The sequence below is a fragment of the Ambystoma mexicanum genome, chromosome 8 (genome assembly GCF_040938575.1).
Source record: "Ambystoma mexicanum isolate Mex_15411 chromosome 8, UKY_AmexF1_1, whole genome shotgun sequence".
Lineage (NCBI taxonomy): Eukaryota > Metazoa > Chordata > Amphibia > Caudata > Ambystomatidae > Ambystoma > Ambystoma mexicanum.
The window spans coordinates 1,722,629,513-1,722,655,694 of NC_090929.1; the positions used below are offsets into that span (position 1 = coordinate 1,722,629,513).

The window sequence follows — 26,182 nt, forward strand, 5'->3', positions numbered from 1 at the left end:
TTCTATTTGCAAAGCAGCTACCTAGAGTTCTGTCCACACTTTCACTCCACATTACTGCTTAGACCCACACTAAGTCTGATTCTCCGGTGTAACCGGCAGTGTTAAGTCACCTCTATGCTACCATTCCTTCACTCATCCCACCACCATCTTCTGTTACTGCTCGCTAGTCTATGCACATCATGTGATTCTAAGCAGATTCACAACCATCAGAAGACATACATTACTCACCGTAATCGTATATATGGTGCTTGTATCTGCTTAGATTTAAATGCGCCCATCCTTCCTCCTCTCTTGGAGTTGAAGGAACATAGACTTCTTACACCTTTCTTTCTGCTGTACTCTTTCAGGCATTCTCTGGGGCTCACTCATGGCAGAATAAAAAACCGGGGGACCTCGACGTGTGAAGGATCTTGGGTACACTACACGTCACGTTAGGGATACGCCCATGTCGATGTCCCTTTTTCAATCTTTGCAAAAAAAATGCAAAACTCTGCGATTACTAATAGATTTTGGACTATATGCACAGTATGTGAATCTAAACAGATACAAGCACCAGAAATACCATTATGGTGAGTAATGTATGGCATATCACTGCATAAGTGTTTCTTTGGATCATTTGTATGCTACAAGTTCTTTGTATCTTCCTACAGCCCTCTTTCCCTCCTAAAATAAGCCTGGCTGCTCTGCCATAGCTACCTCTAACTTCGAGTAGTGCAGCCTTATACTAGGGGTTGGAATTTCTATATTGCCCAAGGATAGTTTTATAAAGTCTTTTGGGTGTACTTTAGAAAAACTGTCCTAACACTATAAAGATTTTAATTGAATGAATGTTTTTCTTAGTTTTATCTTTTTTTTCCTCTTTGCTGTTAATAATACTTGTTGATCTTTGATTGTAATCAAATGTTTATCATATTTGTTGTATTACTATTCTCTGATTTGCTGAGCTGAAGTTTTATCGAATGTTGTATTTTTGGAAGGTTGATTTATTTAACCAAAACAATAAAATAACAAAAAGATATACCATTATAGTGTGTGGCCCTTCTCTTACTTATGATTAATGAAAAGGTTTGTATACTGCACCTGTGAGCTCCCAAAACCACCTCCTGAAAGTTAAGCCTGAGGTGCTCTGTCACGTCTACCAGGGAATCGCTTAAAGCAGCTAAGTCAGGAAGCTCATTCAGAGTACTCCGGCCACACATTGCTGTTTACATTTAGTGCTGCACCACATGCAGATGTCGGAAAGGATTAAGGCATATCGATGGTGGGGTAAAAGAGGCAGCTCTTTGAGGTGCTGTGTATTGCATTGCAGAAAAGGGCGCTTTGAATTTTGACCAAGATTACAAATATTCAATGACCAGTACTATGGCAGGCTCTGAACTCGACACACAGCTTATAGCGTCTTTATTTGATTTGCACTTTATCACTCAGACTTAACCTAGAGATCTGGAGATTTTTCTAGAACGAGAGGCAAGGACTTTCAAGCTTTTAATATATCAGAATTGGAAAAGAGTAAAGCAAATGAACCTAGTATTCGAAATACTGTCTAATCTTTGTCAAATTGGATGAGTTTGTCATCATTCACTGAAAGATAAAGACGAGACTTGAGATCATGGTTTAACTGTAAAGCTATGTCTTCCCTTTCAGTGCGGATTTCTTTGACAAAGATGGAGTAATGAAGGACATTCGAGCAATCTATCAAGTTTACAATGCGTTGCAGGAAAAGGTCCAGGTAAGACTGCAACTTGCTCAATGCGGGAATGCCAGGGATTGGAGGTTGCCATCATTGGTCTGATTTCTGTCTTTGCAAGCTATGTTACTTCGTGGTTACTGTGTTTGCAGCTTCTGATGTACAGTGATTTCTATTTGTGACACCTAGTGTATGACGCGTTTTGTTATTTTTCGTTATTCAGCGAGTTGGGTGGTGTTTGCTAGTTTGTTGAATTTGTGGGTAGGTTTGGTGAGAGAGTGGAATTTGCTTGCAGTTCATGTTATAGTGTTCCCTGTGTGGAGTATTTAGTGGAGTTTCCAGGTGGAGTCTTTAGTTTTTGCATGTTATCTTGATCTCTGTGGCATTTGATTGTGATGTTTTTGTGGGCAGTGTCTGCATTTGTTGAATCTTTGAAGGTAGTTTTGATCGTTGTAGTGTTTGAAGTCAGTGTTAATTGTTGTGTGTGCCGTGTGTTTCCAGTTAGTATTGTTAGAATATCCATACTGTTACTCACCGGCCGGCGAGTGGTTCGGGCAAGCGACCAGGAAGGAAGTACTGGATGTTGATTGAAGAGCTTGAGATGGAGCCTCCACCTGAGCCTCCTCTCTGTTGAGGGAATAAGCTCTTTTTGATATGACCCTCAGCTGCACTAAATTACAGACTGAGAGACTGATCACCCAAAAGAGTGGGGAGAACACACCGCCACAGACCCAGCTAAAAGAAAAAGACAATTGGTAAATATTTGGAAAAAGCAAAGACCATCAAAAGAGAAAAGCCTCTCAAAAGCAGAAAGTACCTGGGTCACCCACTCCCCTTATCCTCGAAAAGGAACAGAGATGGAATTTCCCCTGTAAGTACAGAAAAGAGATTAACTTCTATTTTGAGGATTCGGGTAAGAATTAATAGATTCAGATAGGAATCAATAAATAAAGTGAAGGAAGTCTTACCAGAAGGAATTGAACAGGAATTGAAATAACCTAAACTAGAACAACGGAGGTACAAAACAATAAACAGGAAGGTTAGTAGGGAAGCTATACCCCGGGCGGCACGAGGGGCGCACTAGATACGGGTAGGTGCACACTTCTCAGCAAGGCGTCCCTTTGTGCACTTTCAGAAAGAGTTTTTGTGTATAATCAGCAAAGCGTCCTTGCGTGCACTTGAGGGAGCAAATCCAAAACCTCTGAATGAGTCAAAATCCACAAAAGAACACTGGAATTGGAGAAGGAACAGTACCCAGTACTGGGAGTCAGCTGGGAAGGTGAGGAAAATCAGTTGAAGGCGGTGGTAGGTAAATCGGGACAGAAGGAAGGCAATCCAGTAAACAGGCAGCGAGATCCAATACACAAGCGGGCTAATGACGGTACAGAATCAGGAAGAAAGCAATCAGTAGGACAGGCAAAAGTCCGGTACACAGGTAGTCAGAGGACAGTACAGAATCAGGAAACAAGCAAACCGCAGAGCAGGCAAGGGTCCGGTACACAGGAAGTCAAAAGTGTTTGAGAAGTCTCAAGGCAGTCCGTAATTGGAGAAACAGGAATTGCTACACGGGAAGGCTGGAAGGCACAGAAGACGAAACTTCGGATCCCGGTTGCAACTTTAATCAGAAGCAGCGTCCTTACATCAGCAGTGCCTAATATACACAGGAGACGGAGCGCCGTAAGCCCGTCAGAGCTCACGTTCCGAATAGTCGGAACTACACGCAAAAAGTAGGTTTCCTGGGAGTTGTAGGCAAAGGCTAGGTTGTCGATACCTTTGATGTTGTTGAGCCCAATCTCCAGGGTAACCGCCACAGAGAGAAGTAAGGGGCTGAGAAACGTCGGATATTGTGGCGAAGCGTCACAACTTTGGTAGGTACCTTGGTGGTTTGTTTCACCTGGCGTGATGAAGAGGTGCTTGGGTCACTCGGACATACTCTTATTTCTGCTATACTGGTAATTCGAGGCAAAAAGTAACAATGTAACACGCTGTGGTAGCTCATTTCAAGGCTTGAGGAATGATGTCAGTGTCTGAGGCAGGAAAGCCCTTGCACTTTCACTTTTCACTCATTTTAGGGAAATATTGAGCCCACTTTACAAGTGCCTGTACCCAAATTTGAATACCTGTTCCAGTCAGTGAGCAAGCTTTGTTTTCTTAAACTGCAAATCTCAGCTAGAAATGTGGACTGTTTTCAAAATGTTGTGATCCCTGTTTCCAGGAGTTTTTATGGTCTTTTAGAATTCCAGACCTGCATCCTAACACCTGAGTTTGTGGTAGCGTAGACAGAGCAGCCAGGCTTATCTTAGGAGGGAGAGAGGGCTGTAGAATCAGTACAAGGAAATTGTAATACAAATGGTCCAAAGAAACACAATCTATTATAAAATAAATGTTTTATTTTATATACAAGCAGACCAAGAGATTATTTAGTAAGTACTATCATAAAGAATATAAACACATTATAAAAACACAATATGCTTTAAATACACATTTCAAAGCACATACCTTATTTAGAACACCTAACAGTATTTCTAGGGGGTAAGGCCATAAATTACCTTCGGATGACTTTCAGTAATACAAGGGTAGTAGACCCTGTCAGTTAAACTGTGACTCGCAACAAGGAAATCACATAGTCAACCAACTTGCAAATATACTTTTCTGAATAGTGGAACACAGATTCAAGGAACAGTATATACCTCTACTACTTTTGTGATAACACAGTTAAACTAGGTGAGTAAGACCTTTTTGATGTAATATAAAATTACGGTTGCTTCTCAGCTCAGTGGAACACCTTCGAAGATAAGGAAGACCTCTTTACACTAATTGTGGATGCTCCAGAAAACCTAAGGTCCGCTACAACTAAAGGAACACTTTTCAGGCATGGCACACAGCTATTCTAGGCAGGTAAGACCTGATGTTGTAACCTACCATTACAGTTGCTTTTTTTAAGATCAGTGCAACACAGATTGAGGTAAGTGATAACTCAAACTTGTTTTAGGATGGCACACAGCTAACGCAAGGTAAGTAAAACCTGTATACTATTTAAAGGAGCCATCAGCAACTTAAGAGGTAAGTATAACCTAAGGCAGACTTATTCTGGACAGGCTAACAGCAAGTCAGGGGAAGCAAGACCCAATTGGGGGCACTCATACATTTATCCTAACTGGAATAATAAAGTGAAACCAACAGCATTACTTTTAGGGAAGAGGCACAACCAATTCACAGGTGAGTAACTTAACCTTTTACATACTTTTCAGAATAGTGCAACACACGTTCAAGGTAAATAAGGACTAATCTAACTGTGCACTCTCAGAGTTACAGTTAGCAACCTACTTCTTTTACAAGTAACCTTTGCTCACATTATTCTTTTCGAGGCAGAACTCTTTACTTATCCAGTCCTTCCCTTACTCAATAGCATGAGTTCTCTCAGCTGCATTAGAGGGACCCTAGTGGTCTAAGTGCCAGTTGTAGGCAAGGTGAAGGAGGGTTCAGTTGCAGGCAAGGTCAGAGTTCCAGAGGAAGACTGTTCAAACAAGTAAGTATTTCACTTTACAATGAGTTGAGGGTCCAGGGACTTGAGAGAAGACAACCTAGAAGGATTCTGCAGGAAGGATTCCGCAGTGGGTCTGGGTAAAGTGGATGAGTGGCATTCCAATCACAGAAAACACCCCAAAGCTATACAGAAATAACAAAGGATTCCTTGCTCTTGAAGATGGAAGACCAGACTTTGGAAGGACTTTTGCAGCAGGGATCATTGGAGAAGGCTCTATGTAAGAGTTTCCTCGTGGCTGGATGCGGCTTTGTGGATTTGGTGCCTTTTCAGGAGCACAGAAGAAGACAGAATATCGCTAGTCGGATTCTCGTCGTTTTCAAGGTCCAGTACTCTAGTGAGGGGAGATTCAGCAGGATCCCCGTGAATTTTCAGCGAGATTCGGAAGATCGATGTCCCAGGGTATTGGGGTTTTGCACCCCCGCAAGGTCTCAGCACAACGCGGGATGGCTCAAAATGCAGTTCTTCCTGACTCTGGTGCATCTCACCAATCTCTGGGTCGGGTTTTGTTAGGCAGGATTTGATGCAGTAACCCTGTGGGAGACTACACCAGTCCTCTTGGTATTAGGTAATCCAACTAATAGTATAGGTCTTTACTACACAAGTTGGTAGAGTGACTGAGCAGCCAGATTTATATCTCAAGAGTGGTAAATGGGAGCTGTAGAGCGGTAGCATCGAAATCCACAAATACAAGTATCCAAGTAACACTTGCACTCAAGGTTTTCTAGTAAAATAATTATTTAACAGTCAGTTTTAAATAAGCATTCATTAAAAAGGGCAATGGGCAACAGAAAAAATACACTTCAAACTACTTTCGAGGGGATTGTGTCCTCCGACGTATTCCACATCTATGACGTATTCCACATCTGACAGGTAATGACCACAGCTGAGCTGCTTCGGAAAATTTTCGGCAGAGGGCGTCCTGCGTCGATGACGTCGATCTGTAGTGTCTCGAGGGCCTCTGTCGAGGGTTGCCGTCACCGGATGTTATATATAGGTTGCACGGCGCCAGTAGCCTCAGTTCCGTTTTTTCCACAAATGTGTTTGCTTCGGAATCTCGGCACGCTCTATTCTTCTCTTCGAAAGCTATGTCTTCGATTTCTTCTACTACCCCGAAGTCGGGCTTTAAAAAATGTCAGGACTGCAGTTCGAAGATGTCCATCACGGACCCGCACGACACCTGCCTCTGGTGCCTCGGCGAAAGCCCCGACACCGACGACTACGAGGATTGCCAGTCCCTGACGTCCAAGGGCTTGCGGGAACGTAAGAAGAAATTGAAGGTAGGTAGGGTGTCTAAGCCCCATAAATTGAAGTCTGCTAGGCCTTCGACAGATGACTCGAGGGGCGACTCTTTGCGTCAGCAAAAATCCAGGGCTCGGTCTAGGAGTGGTTCCCGCCATTCCTCTGCCTCTTCGAGGCATTCTAGGAAGCGCCGTCATCGGTCGCCTTCCCCCTCTTCGTCGGAGGAGGACTCCGCAAGACGTTTGACTTGTGCCACCAAGTCTTCGTCGCCAGCAGAATGGGAAGCATTCCGCCAGCAGATGATGGTGATTTTTGAATCGCAAGGCACAGTTTCGTCCGTGCCTTCGAAAGAAGCCGGCAAGGAACAGGCTCGGTCCGCCACTCGCACGCCTTCGGGCTCGGGCAGTCGGCGCGATCATCGGGAGCCGTCGAGGTCCGGCTCGGAAAAGGACGATCGACATAGCCGTGCCAGGTCCAAGTTCTGGTCCTCTACTCCGTCAAGACCATCGAAGCCTGTGAAGCCTTTGAAGAAGGCGTCCACGCCATTGGTGCCGTAGCTGGTGGAGGACATTCTCGAGGCTCCGGTCTCGAAGAAGTCGTCGAAGCCATCAGCGCCGTGTCCGTCGAAGAATGCTCGTGGGGCTCCACCCTCGAAGAAGTTGTCGACGCCTCGGTCGACGCCGATTCCCTCGGCGCCCTCTATGCCGTTTGTGGAAGATTTGACAGAGGTGCCCCTGAGGGTTGTGGAACCTCCGTGGAAGGCTCTCACTAAGTCTGTGAGGCCTGTTTTTGAACCCTATTCTGTTCCCCCTCCTAGATTGGAACTTTTCCACCCTTTACAGTATATCTTGGAGGTTGAGGAACTGTCTGAGGAAATGGACTTTCCTGTGCTTTCTGATGTCCCTGATGACCTTTTGTCTGGGCACAGTCAGATGGAGGAACTCCATAAGTCGTTGCATGATGCCAGTGGCCTTGACACCTCTCTGGAGGTGGAGTGTGGCCGCCCTGAACCTAGGGCGCATGCGGAATCGTGCTATCGGCGTCTTATGTCGAGGGTGACAGAGTACTTGGGATGGTCTGCTACACCTGTTGAGTTTGATCAGGATGATTTGACGGATATCCTGGACAAAGGACAACACTGACCCGGTGTTGCTATTTCACATGGCTTTGCAAAGGAAGGTGGCGGCGGCTTGGACTTCTCCGGAAAGTCTCCCGGCAGTTAATAAGTCGCTTCCGAAGAAATACCGCCCAGCCAGTAGTGACCCCTGCTACTTGTCGACGCACCCTACTCCGGAGAGTTTGGTGGTGCAGGTGGCTGCGGCCCCCTCGAAGCAGGCTGCGTACCCTACCATCCCTCCTGATGGGGACGATAAGCGCTTTGATGGTTGGGCGAAGAAGGTATTTTCATCTGGGGGTATGGCGTTGAAGTCCACTTGTGCCTTGGCGAGATTCACTCACACTCTGTGAAACTGTGCATCTTTGGCGGCTGAGCATATTCCCGAAGGTGAAGAACGGAATGGTTTTCTAGCTCTTGTGCAAGACAGCAAGGATGTCATGTGCGGATCCATTCAGTCGGGTTTGGACATGGCAGACTGTCACAGCCGGTCCATGGCTGCGAGCACCGTAATACGCAGATTTGCATGGTTGCGGAAGTCGGGGTTTGCTCCTGATGTGCAATCCCAGCTTCTGAACATGCCTTTTGATGGGGTTCATCTGTTTGGCAGCAAGGCTGACTAGAGCCTTGAGAGGTTGCAGACCTCCAAAGTTGCAGCGTAGTCTTTGTGCGCTGCGGTACGTCAACCTCCACCTTTTTCGTCCTAGGGACATCAATGGAGGGGAGGTTCCTTTTGGTACTACTCTATATTTGGTAGATCGAGAGGAGCTGCCAGTCAAAGGGGCCACCGTAGTAGTACCAGAGGTGAAAAGCAGGGTACTCGAGGTGCCAAAGCCGCTCGGGCAGTTGCCTCTTTGCCCTCAGGCACTGCTGCAGCCGCGTTCGCTCAGTCATGAGGCCATGTCCCATGGTTTGCCAGTTGGGGGCAGACTTGCGCAGCATCTTGGAGAATGGCGTGCCATTACTTCAGATGTGTATGTTCTGGAGATCATAGCCCACGGCTACTGTCTTCCCTTCCGGCAGAGGCCTCACGACAATCCACCGGGGAAGCTCTCATTGAAGCGTCCGGATCCGCTCCTTGCGCATGAAATCCTATCCCTGCTGGAGAAAGGCGCCATAGAACTGTTGCCTGTAGCGGAGAGGAACAAGGGTGGCGAAGAGTAAGTATTACCCTTATTTTTTTGATCCCGAAAAAAGACAGGGGATCGAGACCCATCATGGACTTGCGTTGGTTGAAAAAGCTCCTCAGGAAGGAAAAGTTTACGAAGGTAACTTTCTCAAGTCCTCCAGGCCCTTCAACTTCAGGATTGGTTGGTGTCTCTCAACCTCAAGGATGTTTACTTTCATGTGCCGATTCATTCCAAGCCCAGTAAGTACCTGAGGTTCGCGGTTGGCGACTTGCATTTTCAGTTTCGGGTCCTGCTGTTTGGATTGACCTCCGCCCGAGGGTCTTCACCAAGCTGATGGTGGTGGTGGTGGCAGCGTATCTCAGGAAGGGGGGGGATTCACGTCTAACCCTACCTGGGCGATTGATTGATCTGGGCATGCTCTCCAGAGCAAGCCCTAGATCTGTCCGTCACCTGCCACTCCCTTCACAAGCTGGGCTTCTTCCTCAATTTAAAGAAGTCACATTTGACACCTACCCAGCGGCTCCAATACATTGGAGCAGTGCTCGACACATCCCTGGGGCAGTGTTCGCCCCCCAAAGGTGAGGGCTCATCACATTCTGCAGATGGTGGACAAGTTTCAACGTGCCCAGAGTCTCCCGGCGTTCCAGTTCTTGAGGTTGCTCTGCCTCATGTGATCCTGCATTTTCATGGTGCCAGATGCCAGGCTGCGGATGAGATCTCTGCAGTGGCCTCTCAAGATGCAGTGGTCGCAGTTCTCCGGCAGGATGTCGGATCCCGTTCAGATTCCACCCTCGGTCACCCAGGATCTTCTATGGTGGGCCAACGAAGGCAATCTGATGAAGGGAGCACCATTTTGGCAACCGTGGCCAGAGGTGACGATCGTGACGGACGCATCCCTCACGGGTTGGGGAGCTCATGCCAACGAGTTGACATCCAGCTGTCGTTGGTCTCTGTCGGAGTCCAGACTCCACATCAATCTGTTAGAGCTGAGGGCCGTCAGACTAGCCCTGAAGGCTTTTCTGCCGTCTGTGCGGGGGAAGAGTGTCCTGATTATGACGGACAATACAGTGGCCATGCACTACCTCAACAAAAAAAGGGCGGGGGGCAGAGTCACTCCTGTTGTGCAGGGAGGCGATGCAGCTCTGGTTCTGGGCCATCCAGCAGGAAATTTCGATCTCGGCAGCCGGAGATGAGAATGCGGCGGCGGACACTCTGAGCAGACAGAGCACGGTCTCTCACGAGTGGGAGTTGGCTCTGGAAGTTCTTTTGGAGATCTTTGCCCTTTGGGGAACCCCACAAGTGGATCTCTTCGCCACCCGTGTCAACCGCAAGTGCGAGAGATTCTGCTCGCAGGAATTTCCTCCAAGAGGAGCTTTAGGGGACGTGTTCGTAGTGGAGTGGTCCTTTCCACTGCTGTAAGCGTTTCCTCCAGTCCCCGTCATTCTGCAAGTGTTGCAGAGGTTTGGTTCCTGAATGATCCTCATTGCTCCGGCATGGGCCTGGAGAGCGTGTGGTACCCGGACCTTCTAGACATGCCCATCCTGTCTTCCCTATTGAGACGATCTGCTCTCACGGGAGGGGGGTCGGGTTCTCCATCCAGAGGTCAAGTCTCTCAGCCTTCATGCTTGGTATCTGAAAGGTTGAGGTATAAGGATTGGGACCTCCCCGAAGACGTGATGGAGGTGTTGCTTTCAGCCAGAAGGCCCACAATGAAATCCCTGTACCGTTGCCGTTGGAGAAAGGTCTGTGACTGGTGCAGTGTACCTAATGTGGATCCTTTCCAATGTTCCATTCCTTTGGTTTTGTCTTTTTTGCTGGCCTGCAAGTGGGTACCATTAAGGGTTACCTGGCGGCGCTGTCCATATTTAAGCGCTCGTCTGAGGCATGTTCTTATTTTAAGATTCCTTTGATTTCTCAGTTTCTAAAAGGGCTAACTAATGTGTTTCCATCGTCGCCTTTCCAGGTGCCGGGATGGGATTTGAATTTGGTGTTAAAGTTCCTAATGTGAGCTCTGTTTGAGCCCTTGCATTCTTGTCCGTTGCGGCTGTTGTCCTTTTAAAACTGTATTTTTAGTTGCGGTTACTTCCGCACGCAGAGTGAGTGAGTTGTAGGCACTTTCCGCCAAGCCACCCTTTACTGTTTTCCATAAGGACAGGGTTGCCCTGCGGGTGCAGCCTTCTTTTCTTCCGAAGGTTGTGTCGGAATTCCTTTTGAGCCAGAAGGTAATTCTTCCAGCGTTTTATCCTCCTCCACATCCTGGTAAGGAAGAGGAGAGGCTCCATAGGTTGGATCCTAGGAGAGCTTTGAGTTTCTATCTCTCACGGATGTCCCGGGCCAGAGTGGACGATCAGCTCTTTGTTGGTTATGCTGGAAGTCGCTTAAGTCAGGCTGTTTCCAAGCAGACCTAGTCCAGATGGATCATTTTGATGATCGCAGTGTTACTTTTTGGCAGGAAAGGACCCACCAGTAGGCTTACAGGCTCACTCTACTAGGGGTGTGGCTGCCTCCACTGCTCTACAGAGGGGCGTTCCTATTTGCAATATTTGTGAAGCAGCCACATGGGCCTCTGTCCATACTTTTGTGAGACACTATTCCCTGGACTCTATCCATGGGCATGATTTGGCCTTTTGTAAGGCAGTCCTCTATTCAGCCATTTGATTGGGCATTCTGAAACTCTAAAATTGTAAATTCTTTTCTCACCTCCATACGTTGGTACTGCTTTGGGAGTCTGTCATAGATGTGGAATCCGTCAGAGGAACATCCCATCGAAAGAACGTTACCAGATAAGGTATGTAACTTGTTCTTTTCAGAATCAAGTCAAGCAAGTAGATACTCTTTAGAGATGCTTCATACACACTGAGTCACTGAGGTGACTTCACGAACTAGGACAGTGTTGGCGTTTATATATCACTTTTGTACTTGGTAAACTCTGAGGTTGGAAAAAGGAAAGGTTAGAGAAAGGGAAAAAGGTTAACAGCTTCTCAGAGCATGTGAGCACTTTTAAATCTCCCAATGAAGTCTAAATAAAAACCTTTCCCAGCAAATATTAGTTCAAAAGCAATGCATCACCTATGAGGGACAGTAAGAATCAATGTCAATGGGCCAAAAGAGTCTACAGGGAGCCAGGACAGCCAAAGTAAATTTGAAACAGTCTCTGCAGCTGAGGCACTTCTTAGATAGAACAAAGTATTGCACAAAGTTAGAGAGTTGTAGAAGATCACTGTTGGGCCACAAGCTGTTACACTTGTGAAAGTTAGAGCTGAACACGACTCTAGAAAACGCAGTTACTGCAAATCTCAATGGAGAAAAGCAAGCTACAGACAAAGAGGTAAGTACTCTTTAGTCAGAACAGTACCTTAGGTTAGAAGAGGATCCAACTGGCCTCTGTCTAAGTTGCAGTGTTGCAAAACCTGTGTTCCTGGGCCTCAGTCGTGGAGACTCCTGCACAGCAATTCGGAGGTCGGCGGCAGCTACTGGCTCTTTTCAATTCAGCAGCACTTTGCGGTTTCAGCTCTTTGTAAATAACGCCACCGCAGATCTTGGACACCGGTTGGGCTTCCTTCACTGCTTGAGTCCAGCACTCTGGTGACGTGACTCGAGCTTGGGTTGTCCTGCTTCGGGAAGGTCCTCGGGATCTTCCTGGAGCTTTTGGCCAGTTTACAGATGTTGCACTAGACTACAGATTTCTCGACCCCTGGCACTCAGTTCCAGCAGCTGCAAAGAAGTACAGCCAGTTGGGGAAGGTCTTCTAGCAAAGTTCGTCTCGGGGGTTAGCTGGTCCCACTAACTCAAGGGAAGAAGTCGTCCCTTCCAGAGCTTCTCTGTCGATCAGAAAAAGGAGTTTCAGCACAGCAGCAGGGATTAATGCAGCAAGCGTCTCTTCATGATTCCTTCGTTGGATGGTTCTTGCAGGGGTCGGCTCTGCCTTCAGTCCAAGAAGCCTCGCCTTTTATGCAGGTTTCTCCCATTCATGCACAGCCTAGCTGTCACTCACACAGCAGGGTGGCTGTCCTGCAAGGACAACCAGCCATCCAATCGGCAATGGGTGCATTCAGGTTACCCTGGAGACTAAGGACAGGGGAGTTTCGGGACACGTCCCTCACTTTCTGCCCTGTCAGACATACTGGAGCCAGGTTCCAGTACTGAAACCCGCCAAAGGCAAAACGAACAAAGGGGTTAAACCTGGTTTGGCACGCAGAGTAAAACCCAAGAAAAACCTCACAAACGAGAAATGGCAAAAAAAGACGACAGGGCCATTTTGACACAATGGTCACCCATGGGTGCTGCTAGGCAAGAATGTATGTAGTAACCTTGTGGGAGACTACACCAGCCTTGTCCTCTTGGCAATAGGTAACCCAACCTTTGGTATAGGCCTGTAGTACACAGGTTGGTAGAGTGACTGAGCAGCCAGGCTTATCTCAAGAGGGGCCAATGTGAGCTGTAGCAATGAAATCCACCAATACAAGTATCCAAATAACACTTGTTACACTCAAGGTTTCTTATTAAAATCATTTATCAATTTAACAGTCAGTTTTAAAATAAGCCTTACTTTAAAAATACTCTTTCAGTTAAGTAGATACCCTTTTGGGATCACTCACACACACGCACACACACACACACACACACACACACACACACACACAGACACGCACACCGCCCCCCCCCCCCCCCCTGAGGAGACTTTCTAGGACACCGTGGACATTGATATATCACTAACACTTAAATGCAATATTGGAGTTCTGGAAAAAGCAAAGGCTATGGAAGAAAACGGTGGTTAAGAAGTTTCTCTGAACAGGTGAGTAAGTTACAATCTCAAAATGAATTATAGGTTAGCCCATTTCCCAGCTATACAAGTAACTTATGTATGACTTTTTGGGTCATCCTGCTTTTAGGGAGTCCATAGGATCTTCCTGGAGCTCGGGTCCGGCGTAAAGATGATGCACTCGTTCCTGGTGTTGCTGTCCCCTGGCACTCGGATCCAGCAGCAGCAAAGTAGTACAGCCAGGAGGGAGAGGGGTTCCAGTCAAGTACATCTTGGGGGTCAGTTGGTCCCACGAACCCAAGGGAAGAAGTCGTCCTTTCCGGGCTTCTCTAGTTGATTAGAAATTTGGAGCAGCACTGCAGCAGGGCTTCACCGGGCAAACCGACGGTCCAGTGGGTGCAGCATGCTTCTCTTCCAGTTTCTTCTTTGGTTCCTTCATCCAGTGGTCAACTCTGCCTTCCTTGCAAAAGAACTCGCCTTTTATGCAAGTTTCTCCCATTCATTTGCAGCCTAGTTGTCACACACACAGCCAGTTGGCTGTCCTCCAAGGACTGCCAGCCAATTTCCTTTGGGTGCATTCCTCTAACCGAGGAGACACCCTCACTTCCTGCCCTGCCAGACACGCTGGAGCCAGAGGCGGGCTTCACCAGTGAATCCTGCCAAAGACAAAACGAACAAAGGGACCAAACCCGGATTGGCACGCAGAGTAACTCAAGATGTCCCACATGACACCATCTCAAAGGTTCCAATTCATTGGAGCTGTCCTAGACACTTCCTTGGGAAAAGCCTTGCCACGCGAGGTGAAGGCTCAAGACATTCTGCAGATGGTCAACAAATTCCAGAGTGCCCACGATCTCCTGGCCTTCGATTCTTTGATATTGCCTGGCCTCATGGCGTCCTACATTTTCCTGGTGCCCGAAGCCCACCGGAGAATGCGATCTCTCCAATGGGCCCTCAGGACTCAATGGTTCCAATTTTCAGGCAGAATGGAAGTCGGATCTCCTTCAGGTTCTAATCAGTCGCACAGGACCTTTTGTGGTGGATCTGTGAGGACAACATTTTGAAAGGAGAACCTTTTTGGCAACCATGGCCGGAGAGAACAGTAGTGACGGGACACCTCACTCACAGGGTAGGGAGCCCACGCCAATGATCTGACTATCAGCAGTCATTGGTCTCCATCGGAGTCCAAACTACACATCAACCTGTTGGAGCTGAGAGCAATCAGACTAGCACTGATGGGCTTTCTGCCCTCTATACGGGGAAAGAATGTCCTTATAATGACGGACAACACAGTGGCCATGTACTGTCTCAAAAAGAGAGGAGACGTAGGGTCACTACCACTGTACAGAGAAGCAATGCAGCTCTGCTTCTGGGCAATTCAAGAAGGAATTTCTATCGGCAGTTCACCTAGCTGGTGGCGGAAGCTCTGAAAAGGCTGAGCAGATTCTCCCACCAGTGGGAACTAGCTCAGGAAGTCCATCGAGAGAATTTGCTCCAAGAGGAGCTCTATGGGACGTCTTCGTAGTGGACTGGGAGTTTCCACTCCTGTTCGTGTTTCCTCCAGTCCCCGTCATTCCTCATGTGATCAGGAGGTTGAGAAAGTTCAGGAAATCCATGATCCTAGTTGATCCGAATAGGGCTAGGAGGACGTGGTACCCCGACCTTCTGGACATTCCACCTTCCCTCCAATACGTCTTACACAAAGAGAGGAGGGTCGGGTTCTCCATCCAGAGGTCAAGGCACTCGCCCTTCACGCATGGTATCTGAGAGGCTGAGGTACAAGGATTGGGACCTCCCTGATGACGTAATGTAAATTTTGCTTTCAGCCAGCAGCCAAATCCTTATGCCACTCTTGTTGGAACAAATTCTAAAGCTGGTGCAGGCATAAGTGTGTGGACACTTTTACATGCAGTGCACCTATGGTGTTATCCTTCTTATTACACCTGGCCAATCTGGGGCTTCAGGTCTGTACAATTAAAGGGTATCTAGCAGCGCTATTTATTTTTAAGCGCTCCTCTGAAGAGTTATCTTTCTTCAAGATTCCACTGGTTATACAGTTTTTGAAAGGATTGACTGTTTTTCCTCCGGTCCCTTTCCTACCCACTCATGTCCTTTAAGATTGTTAACCTTAAAGACCATCCTTTCAGTGGCTCGTACGAGAGCCCGTAGGGTGACTGAACTTCAAGCTTTGTCCCGCAAACCACCTTGCATAGTCTTCTCTACAATTCTACCAAAAATTGTCTGGGTTTCATTTAACTAAAAAATCATTGTACCTGCTTTATGTCCCCCACCTCATCCTGGAAAGGAAGAGGAGAGGCTACACAGGCTTGTCCCAAAACATGCACTTAGTTTCTACATTACCAGAATGTCTAAATTAAGACAAGACAATCAACTTTTTGTTGGTTCCACAGGCCATAGGTTGGGTATGGCACTCTCAAAACAAACTTCATCTAAGTGGATCATTCCAGGAATGCTACAGATTAGCTGGAAAAGATCCTCCTGAGGGTCTCAGAGCACATTCAGCCAGGGGCATGGCTGCATCCTCTGCTCTACAAAGTGGGGAGTCCCAATTATGGATATTTGTGAGGCTGCAACATGGTCCTCAGTCCACACTTTCACCAAGCATTATAGTAAGAGCCAAGCAGGAGTTTGCATGACTGCCTGCCACGCTGAACCTGCATATGCTGATATTTTGTTGCGTTGGAAGGCGCCGTTAGGAGAAAAGCTGCTGGTGCTGCTTTCTCTTTAAGAAAACAACGTCCAAGCTCCGCTCTGCCCACTGGAGAATCTCTCCTGCTCCAGTCTTTATAATCGGGCTGTAGAGCGAAGTAGGAGCCAAGTCGGAGTTTGCCATAGTTTGCAGAGAGAAGCCAGGAGAAGTATGTCAAGTCGGCTGAGCCTCCTCAGAACTAGAACTCTCCTCCAGGTAAGGCGTGGGATAAGTGTTTTTAACTTTAATGATGTTGGAAGCCAGGACCCATGGGGAGGAAAGGCTACCACAGAAAATCCTAATGTGGCAGTAACTGATGTAATTCCAGTTATTTGTTCAGCGAATAAGGAAGTGGGAGGGGGGAATGAAAACAGGTCTGAGAATGCTGAGAAAAGAGGGGCAATCAATACTGCCCAAAATCAGACGATTACCCCAGAAAGGGGCGAGTCGGTGGGGGAGCAAGAGTCCTGCATTGGTGGCATAAAGGATGTGGAAGGAAGGATACAAAGTTCTGATCAATCTCCAATATTCTCTGAAGCTCTAGAGAAGCAGGACAAGAGGTTAAATAACCTGCAAGAGTCACCCCGATTAGGAGCCACCAATCGAAAAAGAACTTGATTATGAGAGTTATGTCAGCCTCAGACAGAAAATCGATGACATGGACATCATGCAAAAACGGGAAAGGTGGGGTAGATGTGCTAGAAAATGTGGACCACGAAGGGGGATTGATCATGGACCACGGCCCACGAAGGTTTGGTCAAAATGCAGGCCTAGCGCCCCACTTGCTAAAGTAGCTTTCAGCACTGACCATAAAAATTGCACAACAAAAAGGCTGAGTTTGTCTGCTGTTACTGAGCGAGTATGTATGTTGGATCAATCATTGAAACAAGCGAATTTGTGGGTCGAAAAAAGCCACAGATGGAAAAAACCTCCACAATCTACTAGTGGGTGATAGGGATCGCCCGGTAGAGTTCCATACTGTCTCCCAGCAAACTGAAAATAATGTGGAGTGGGAAGTGTCCCCCCCCCCCCCCCTTAGAGGAGCCTTTGAAGTTGCCTACAAGGAAATCCTCAAATGAAGAGTATGACGACAACTTTGGGAAAGATAGGATACGAAAGTCAAATCAGTCGGTGAATCAAGGAGAGATTTCAGTATTTGAGGAGAAACAAATGTCTGCCTCTACTCCAGCCTCCACCCCCTCTTCAGGCTTTTCATGTCATCGTCCAGACTCTGCTAAAAAGGAAAGGTGTAACAGAGAAGTCCCACTCCAAACAGGGGAATGGGCGCATTTACAGCAGCTCATGATGGCATCTTATGAGGCACTAACCACCAGCCTCCAGGACCAATCCTCATTCATCCTGGAAATTTCTAATGAGATGATAAGTTTGGAAGTCTTGGCGCACAAGATGGAATCTAGGATGGATAAAGAGGCGGAAGTATCGTCTGTGTGACCTTGCCAGGAGGGAAACCATGGAAAAACTGTAATGATGGAAGCCCTCCTACTGGATTGTGAATGGATGAGGTCCCAGTGTAGAGACTGGAAAGAATGTCAAGATCTAGGCGGGAGGTAGTGAAAGATGAGCAGAAAATTCCCAAAACCACTGTGCCGATCCCGGAGAATCGGGACACCCAAACAATTCTTAAAGAAGTAACTAAAGGGACCTCAATCCCGGCTAGTGCCGCCAAGAAAAGTCAGCAAAAGGCAAAGAAATCTAAGATCATGCTTCAGACAACAAAGAGAAAATCAAATGGATCAAGAGCTTTCCTAAGAAACCTACGCTCTCCTCCACCAAGTGATAACAGGCCAGAACCAAAAAGAGCCAGGAAGGAATGGACTATGGGGGGAAAGAATCCGACAACTAAGCTGATAAAGGCAGTAGTGGGAGAAGTGGAGGAGGAAGGGCTGGACATATTGGATGTGGACTTAAGTTACATCATAGAAGAAATTAGATAAGTTGTGGAAAGAGGTCAGTAACTCAGAATGGGCGAGAATTGAAAGCCAATTGGACACAATGATAAAGCCTCTCCAGAAGAAAACTCAATCTAAATGAAAATCCCCCTGAGGCAGGTGGAGCAGAGGTAATTCAGAACATTAGAGGACAAGAGAATGGTGGCTTCATCTAAAGATCTTACTAAGCAAAGGGTGGAGGGGGACGAGAAAAGCCCGAGGTTAAAGGGATAATCAAGACCCATCGCAGTGGGATCGGGGAAAAGGGAGAAAAAAGGAAGGGAAAAGGTAAATCCGAGACCTATCCCTAAAATATATCTGGAAAGAATGATTGGGGCAGCAAGTACACCAGTACTTAATAGGAGAAACGCCTTAAGACTCCTGGACTGCATTATACCGGCGCATCAGGTATCCTCAAGGGACATTAGTATCGTGGAATTTGTCTTAGAGAAAAGGACAGATTGGGTTATTCTACACTTGGCTACTCAATATAAGAAAAATCTAATTCTCTCTCAAGGAAAGATTCCTCCGATATGGCTATGACATATCTGATTATCAGGAACTGATTAGAGCAAACTGGAGAGAAGCAACTATACCAAAGGAAATTGTAAAGAAATGCTCCCAGAAAAAGCACAAAAGAAGGCAAACGCGCAGGTGGGAAGAGATGCTCAATTGGAGCCTGTGTAGCCTCTGACATTTACAATCGCAAATCAAGACAAAAGAGGTGCTATGAAAAAAGGGGGGAGGGCAAGTAGCAACTGGTGCAGTGGAGTATTGGTGCTGGCTGGCGAGTGGTCTGGGCAGTACTCGGGGAGAATAAATCTCTGCCAGGGTCCATAGGGAGTCTTTTGGGATACAAGAGGGTTCTGAATACTTTTCTCAGAAAACATACCAGATCTAGAGAGTTTTGATGTGTTGTGCTTCCAAGAGACGTCGTTAAGGGTGGTACCCCTCTGTGATGGATATGTTGCTCATTTAAACCCCACTCCAAGGGGCCTAACAGGGCAGCCAGTTTCCGGTCTCCTAACCCTTGTCAAAATCGATTCAGGCTGGAGTATTGTAAAAGTTCAATGTCCCAATCTGTACGTTCGGATAATGTTACTGGAGCAGCAGGAGGCGGCGGCTCATCTACTGGCGAGTCAACATGAGTAAAGAAATGAAGTGAATGGAGTCGGTGGGTAGAGCAATGGATGAAGCAATGGTGGAAAGGGCCGATGATATCAGAGTAGAAGTGGTCAGCTGCTAAAAGAGAGCGAATGGAATCTGAGAGGAGGGGATGAGTTATATGGGCCCAAGGGAAATGTATATGTTAAACGGTCAAACTCAGGGGGACGCCCCAGGGAAGTGCACATGGAAAGGTGGTGAGCAGGAGTCATGTATCGACTATTGTTTTGTCTCTGAAAATTTAAGGGAAAAGGTGGAGAGCTTCTGTATCATGCCGCAGGAGTTTACTGACCATGACCTGCTGGCAATCTCCATCAGTGACGGGGTGGGTGTGAAAGAGAGGAAAAAGATGGGGGAGGTGGAATTAGAAGGGGGAGGAAATCGCTTAAGATTAAAGCAGCGCAAGGTGACGCTGATTGTTAGTCGATACATGGCTTCTGCGCTAGCGGATCCTACGAAAGTTGAATATCAGAGTATCCTTCATGAATATGGTCCTCAAGGTGCATTGGAAAATCAAGGAAAAGGAGTCCAGAATTATAGATATGATCAGGCCTTGCTGAATAGGAGGAAGCACATGCGGAAATCCATCGGACAGATGAGTAAAGAGGAGGATCGACCCAAAACAATGGAAAGAATCCGGCTAATTAAACAACAATATAGGAATTGGTGTTTTGGCACGCAAATTGGGAGAGCACAGAATGATGGAGAACACATGCTGAAAGTGATCCACACCAAAAGCACAAGAAATCTTTGGAAGCTAATTAATGTGGCTCCTTTAGACCTAATACCCAGTCAGTCAGCATGGTATCGGAAAGGGATTGGGTTGCCCACTATACAGCCTTGTTTGTGTGAGTAAGGGTGGAGAGAGCCAGCTCCAATCCTGGAAGTTGCCTTCTATTAATCGGATGCTGAGATGATGATAAACTAGTTAATCTCGAGCGGCAGGACCCGATGGTCTTTCCAACCAAGAATTGAAAGAAAATAGAGGCCAATGGAGCAAACATTTGGTAACTAGGTTTGCCCAGATCATGGCGAATAAAGATTCCATCCTTGTGGAGAGAGGCCAACATTGTGCCTATTTATAAAAAAGGTGATAGGGCGGAGCCGAAAAACTACCGCCCCATATCGCTTCTTGACTCCATAGGGAAATTGTTTGCGACTTTCCTGTCAAGAGATCTAAGAACATGGGCTGAGAGGAGTGTTATCCTCGACCCAAGACAGACTGGGTTTGTAAAGGGGGTGGGTACCACCCTCAAGCTCTTTATTATTAATATCCTTAAAGAGAGGGCGTTGGAAGCAGGAACCTGCCTATACTTAGCCCCGGAGGATTTGGTAGAGGGCATGGAGGCGCTCGATACTAATACCTCTGTAAGAATTCTCGGGGAAAGGCCAGCTTTCTCAAAAGATCCCAACTTACCGAGGCCTCAAGCAGGGGTGTGCCCTAGCTCCCCTCCTCTTTTGTCTCTATATTGCTGACTTGGTGATCTCGCAAAGGGAGGCAAATGCCTTCCCACCGAAATCAATGGTATGGAAGTGCCGTGGATGGTGATTGCAGATGATTTAGGCTTCTTAGATTTAACACCAATTGGCCTCCTGCAAAGGATTAATGTCTTTAGTATATATCTAAGAGAGAATGGTATGAAGGTCAACGTTGCAAAGTCCAAGCTACTGACACTTAAATCAGCCCATAAGAAGAAAAAAGGTGTATTCACATGGAAAGTTGGAAACATGGTCTATCTGGGGATCGTGATAAATCGCAACAGGAATGATTGGGCACAGTATATGCATTTGAGATCTAGATTGATCTCCTTATCTAACCAAGGAAGAGCGTTTCATCGAAGGTTTGGGCGATTTACGAGGATCCCCATTCTTTCCTTCTATGAGCAGAGGATCGCCTAAGTTCTAATGTGTGGAGCCGAGGCTATCCTCCATTTATCATAGAGGGTCTGGGAGAAACTGGAAGGATATTTTTGGCCGACAGTATTGAGACTCCCAAACGCAGTGCCAATGGGTACAATTAGGCACGTGCTGAAACTTCAATCACTGGAACCCCTGGTACTGTGGAAGTTGACTGCGCTATATAGGAAATGCATGTATGAAACAGAAATAGCCCCTTTGCAGTTCTCGATCTGACAAGAGAAAGACCGGACAAACAACTTACTATAGTGGAGGCTCAAAGTGGAAAAGACCTTAGAGCAGAAGGGCAGAAGATTGAGTGACCTAGCAGTAAACCCATGCAAGGTTAAGAAGCAATTGCAAGACCTGGATTGGATTTATACGGTGGAACAATGCAATGGTGATAAATGAAGCTATGGGAATGTTGCAGAAAGAAAGGTTTGAACTCACTTCCTAGGTATCTGCAAAAATGGCAGTCGCAGCATTATCGCGACATGCTCTTACGATGCAGGCTGAATACCTCAGTAGTGGAAGAAGTGCAATGGACTTGAAAAATGCCGGGCATCACAAATTCCAACTGTAGCTTCTGTAAGGGAAGGGGTACGGTGGAGAGACACTGCCATTGGGTTACTGATTGTGATTCCTTAAAGGATGTTAGAAATCTCTCCTTGGAGACTTGTGGGATGGATAAAACTACCCTGAGTCCACATGAATGGTGAGCTTGGGTGCTCGTAGGCGATCAAGCAAGCTTAGTGATTGTGCTATTGAAGATGATTGAACTTGTTTTGAAGATGAAACCTGAATTGAGTGATGAGGAATAATAATGGTTTTAGTTATGCTATGATGTTTAGGAAGATGGGAACTTTTCTCCTTTTTGAAGATGTATTGGATTGTGTAATAATATTGAAGGTTTATTTTGCTGTAGCCACTATATGGTGGTCTTTTTCGTATGCTTGTTAAACCAATAAAACATTTTAATTTAAAAAAGAATTATAGTCTCGCCTCTTCCTCGGGCTGGGAAGGTGTTTGGGGGAAGGCAGTGTTACATTCTGTACATACATAAGTAACACCCAATATTCTAATTGGAAACTGTAAATTCGGACTCATTCCTCCAAAGATGCAAATACTGCTTTGGGAGACTTATCATAAAATGAGGAATATGTGGGAGGACACAATCCATTCAAAGAACAAGTTACTTACCAGCGGTAACATTCTTTCGATTGGATGTTCCTCACACGTATTCCTCATCGCTCCACCCAGTCTACCCCACTGTAGAATTTTTCATGTCATTGCAGCTTACACTCTTTCAGGGTGAGTAACTGTCTGGCGTAGGATAAACCAATACACATACAAACGGAACTGAAGCCAACGGTCGCTGTGCGCGCTATATAACATCGATGACGTCAACACTGGGAGGAGATGGAGGCCCTGGAGGGACATAGTCGACAGGCATCGACGTGCAGCGCCCCCTGCTAGAAACATTTTTTCCGTAGTGAGTTTGACGTGTTTGCAGGTAGCGCTGGTCAGTGAGTTTCGCGTGTTTGCAGGTAGCGCTGGTCAGTGAGTTCCATGTGGGAATTCATGTATTTGCAGGTAGCGGTCAGTGTGCTCTGTGTATTGGCAGGCTGCACTGATCATTGAATTTCACATATTTACATGTATCGCTGCTCAAGTAGCACTAGTCAATGAGTTGCATGTATTTGTAGATAATGTTGGTCTGCAGGTTGTGTTCCCACATGTAGTGCTGTTCAATGTGTTTTGCACGATATCACTTATTAAGTGGTTGCACTTTTGTACTGCCTTTGCAAAACCAACAGCCTTTAGAAGCTGGTAGTCTGATGCATTTTTTGTGGTCAGAAAGATTTTGCTTCACACATTTGTGGAACTCTGGCAGGGGATTCGGGAAGACCGCCAGATATGCATTTAAAGTGCAGATAGACAAATTGTGTTTTTGAGCCACTCCGCACTTCCCCTCCTTGGACCCAAAGGCTTTCACTGGCTGTTATTTGAAAGTTTGCTTGAGGTTCAGGAGTGTAAAGATGCCCATTGCAGTCTTGCTCTTGCAGATGACTGAAGGGGTGGCTGCCACACTCGGCCTGCTGTGAGCCTGTGGTGATGACCCTCTTGCAGATGACTGAAGGGGTGGCTGCCACACTCTGCCTGCTGTGAGCCTGTGGTGATGACCCTCTTGCAGATGACTGAAGGGGTGGCTGCCACACTCTGCCTCCTGTGAGCCTGTGGTGATGACCCTCTTGCAGATGACGGAAGGGGTGGCTGCCACACTCGGCATGCTGTGAGCCTGTGGTGATGACCCTCTTGCAGATGACTGAAGGGGTGGCTGCCACACTCGGCCTGCTGTGAGCCTGTGGTGATGACCCTCTTGCAGATGACGGAAGGGGTGGCTGCCACATTCGGCATGCTGTGAGCCTGTGGTGATGACCCTCTTGCAGATGACGGAAGGGGTGGCTGCCACACTCGCCCTCCTCTGAGCCTGTGGTGATGACCCTCTTGCAGATGACGGAAGGGGTGGCTGCCACACTCAGCCTGCTGTGAGCCTGTCGTGATGACCACGGGCCCTCTGCCTCTCGCCTTCCTCTTTCTCGGGTGTTTGCCATGAGGAGTTGTGACTGTGCCTTTCCTTTGGGTTCTGTGCTATGTCCTGATGCTGCCTCTTTCTTTCAGGGCGTCTGCGCAGATGTGGAAAAAAGCGAGAGGGCTGTGGAGTCGTTCCTGACAGAAGTCAATAAACTCCGAAGGCTTATCTGCGAAAGAAAAGAAGAGCGAGACCGAGAACGTGAGTGCCCTTTCCATTCCCAGCCCTACAACTATGTTAATGTTAAAGGTGTTTGTACCGTGCACCGTCGCCAGCGGTATTGGTCCCTAGGCGCTCAGGTGGATCTGCAAACAAGTGGGTGTTCGGGTGGTTAGTCGGGTGAAGAGGGAGTAGGAAAGAGAGAGGGTGATGTACGGTTGGCAGCTTCAGTTCGGGTTTCACTGTGAGCTGAGCTTGGGTGTGAATATCAGATCGATGTGAGACCTCGTGTGCTGTTGGTGTGACTTATGTGTTGTTTATAGTTGCGAAGTGCGTGCGTTTTGCTGTGCGAGAGGGTGGTTGTGTGGATGTTTGTGCTAAGTATGTAGAAGTTTGAGCTTTTGGATTAGTGGATTATTTACAATCCCGGGTCCCTTCCTATCTCTTTCGTGTCAGTGATCCATTGCTGCCTGTGTTTACTTTGCAGGCAAAGATATTATTGACATATCATCCTTCCCCGTTCAATCCTGATCTCTCCCTGATTATTCTTTGGTATGATTCTAGCTTTCTATCTTAAAATTGCTAGGATATGCCGTACATTGTTCTTCCCTTAATTCAGTTGATGGGTGGTAGTTTAGGAGGACGGGAGGCTCGGTATCCTCTCTCAACATTGTTCCAGCTGTGTATGTCCCCCCATTTTTTCTAGTTATGGAGTGAAGAGCCCAGATTTTTGGGGATTTCTGAATAGGAGGTGATCTCTTGTGTTGTGTTGTTCTTTGGTAGATAGTTCCAGGTTTTTGGGGCGAGGTGGGAAAAGGAGGATCCTCCCAAATTTTCTTTTTTTTTTTTTATGGTTTTGCTTCCAAACTGATGTCGCTGCTGGATCTAAGTTGCCTTGTTTGGCAGTGTACATTTAATTTTTCTCTTCGGCACTTTGCGCCTTGGCCGTGGATTGCTCTGTGCGTGATGCACATTGATTTGAACTTGATTTGTTGTTTGATGGGTAGCCAGTGTAGCGTTTTCAGTGCTGGTGTGATATGTTGTCTTCGAGGTCATTTGAGGAGCAGTCTAGCTGCCGCATTTTGTATGCGTTGGAGCTTTTTTAGGAGTTTTTCTGGCATGCCCAGGTATAGGGGATTTTAGTAGTCTACTCTGGACATGACGAGAGCGATGACGGTGAGTGTTTTGTTGGCGAATGACAGGAATAGTTTGTTTGTTTTGTTTGTTTATTTGATTTATTTCTAATGCGCTCCAGACCCGTGGGTAGAAGGGCGCGACAGGTAGGATAATGCGAGGCTTACAAAGTTACAAAATTATACAAGATACAATAATATTATACAAATTATACAAGATACAGAAATAATATGCAAATTATACAAGACTGGAGTCTTAAAAGTCCGTGAATTGCATAAGAGATGGTGCAGGTAACAGATCATAATTCAGAAGGAAAACAGGGATCAGTGTCGTGCCTGGGAATAGCGTGGACCGGTGACTAGTGGTCATTGGAGATAAAATGTTGGATGGCGTTCCTTCTAAATAGTGGGTAAGGTTGATCAGCTCTTAAGTTGTTAGGTAATAGATTCCAAGTTTTAGCAACCTTCACAGGGAAGCTATTGCCACCAATCGTGGTTAGTTAAATCTAGGTACTACTAGGCAGTTGGTGTTGGTGGCTCTGGTTGGTCTGATAGAGGTTTTTTTCTGTATTTTGTTCATGAGGTAGATTGGGGCGGCATTATTGAAAGCTTTGTGTGTCAAGGAGATCATTTTTAATTGTATTTTTTGGTTTGTGGATAGCCATTTGTATTGCCGTCTGGTGGCGGAAATGTGTGCTCTTTTATTTATGCCAAGCGCTGCTCGCAAGGCGTTGTTTTGGAACGTTTGTAGTTTCTGGATGGTTGATTTGTTAGCACCAGTGTAGAGGGCATTACAGTAGTCAATCCTGGAGAGAATAAGTGCTCTGGCCAGGATCATGCAGCTATTGTTAGAAAGGAAGGGCTTACCTGCTCTTATAAGTTTGCAGGTATAGGCGGTGTAGGAAGCCAAGGATTTAAGCTGTTTATTAAATGTAAGTGTGGAATCCAAGTAGAAGCCAAGGGTTTTTACTTCCTTGGAGACCCTAATAGTATTTCCATCGATATTAAAGGATGAGAATTCCTGGCATAGTTTTTTGGTATTTGTGTGTGATCCCAGAATTATCAGCTCTGTCTTGTCGTTCAAGCACAAGCCATGTGT

General features: G+C 46.7%; 1 protein-coding gene across 1 annotated transcript in view; it reads left to right on the top strand.

Annotated features, from left to right (window-relative positions):
* ABRAXAS2 (abraxas 2, BRISC complex subunit) overlaps positions 1–26,182 on the top strand; it is a 266,581-nt gene that overhangs the window by 218,684 nt on the left and 21,715 nt on the right. Inside the window, exons 7-8 of the mRNA XM_069612044.1 lie at positions 1,645–1,729; positions 23,881–23,992. Of these exons, the coding sequence (XP_069468145.1) occupies positions 1,645–1,729; positions 23,881–23,992 (197 nt within the window). The remainder of the gene's footprint in view (positions 1–1,644; positions 1,730–23,880; positions 23,993–26,182) is intronic.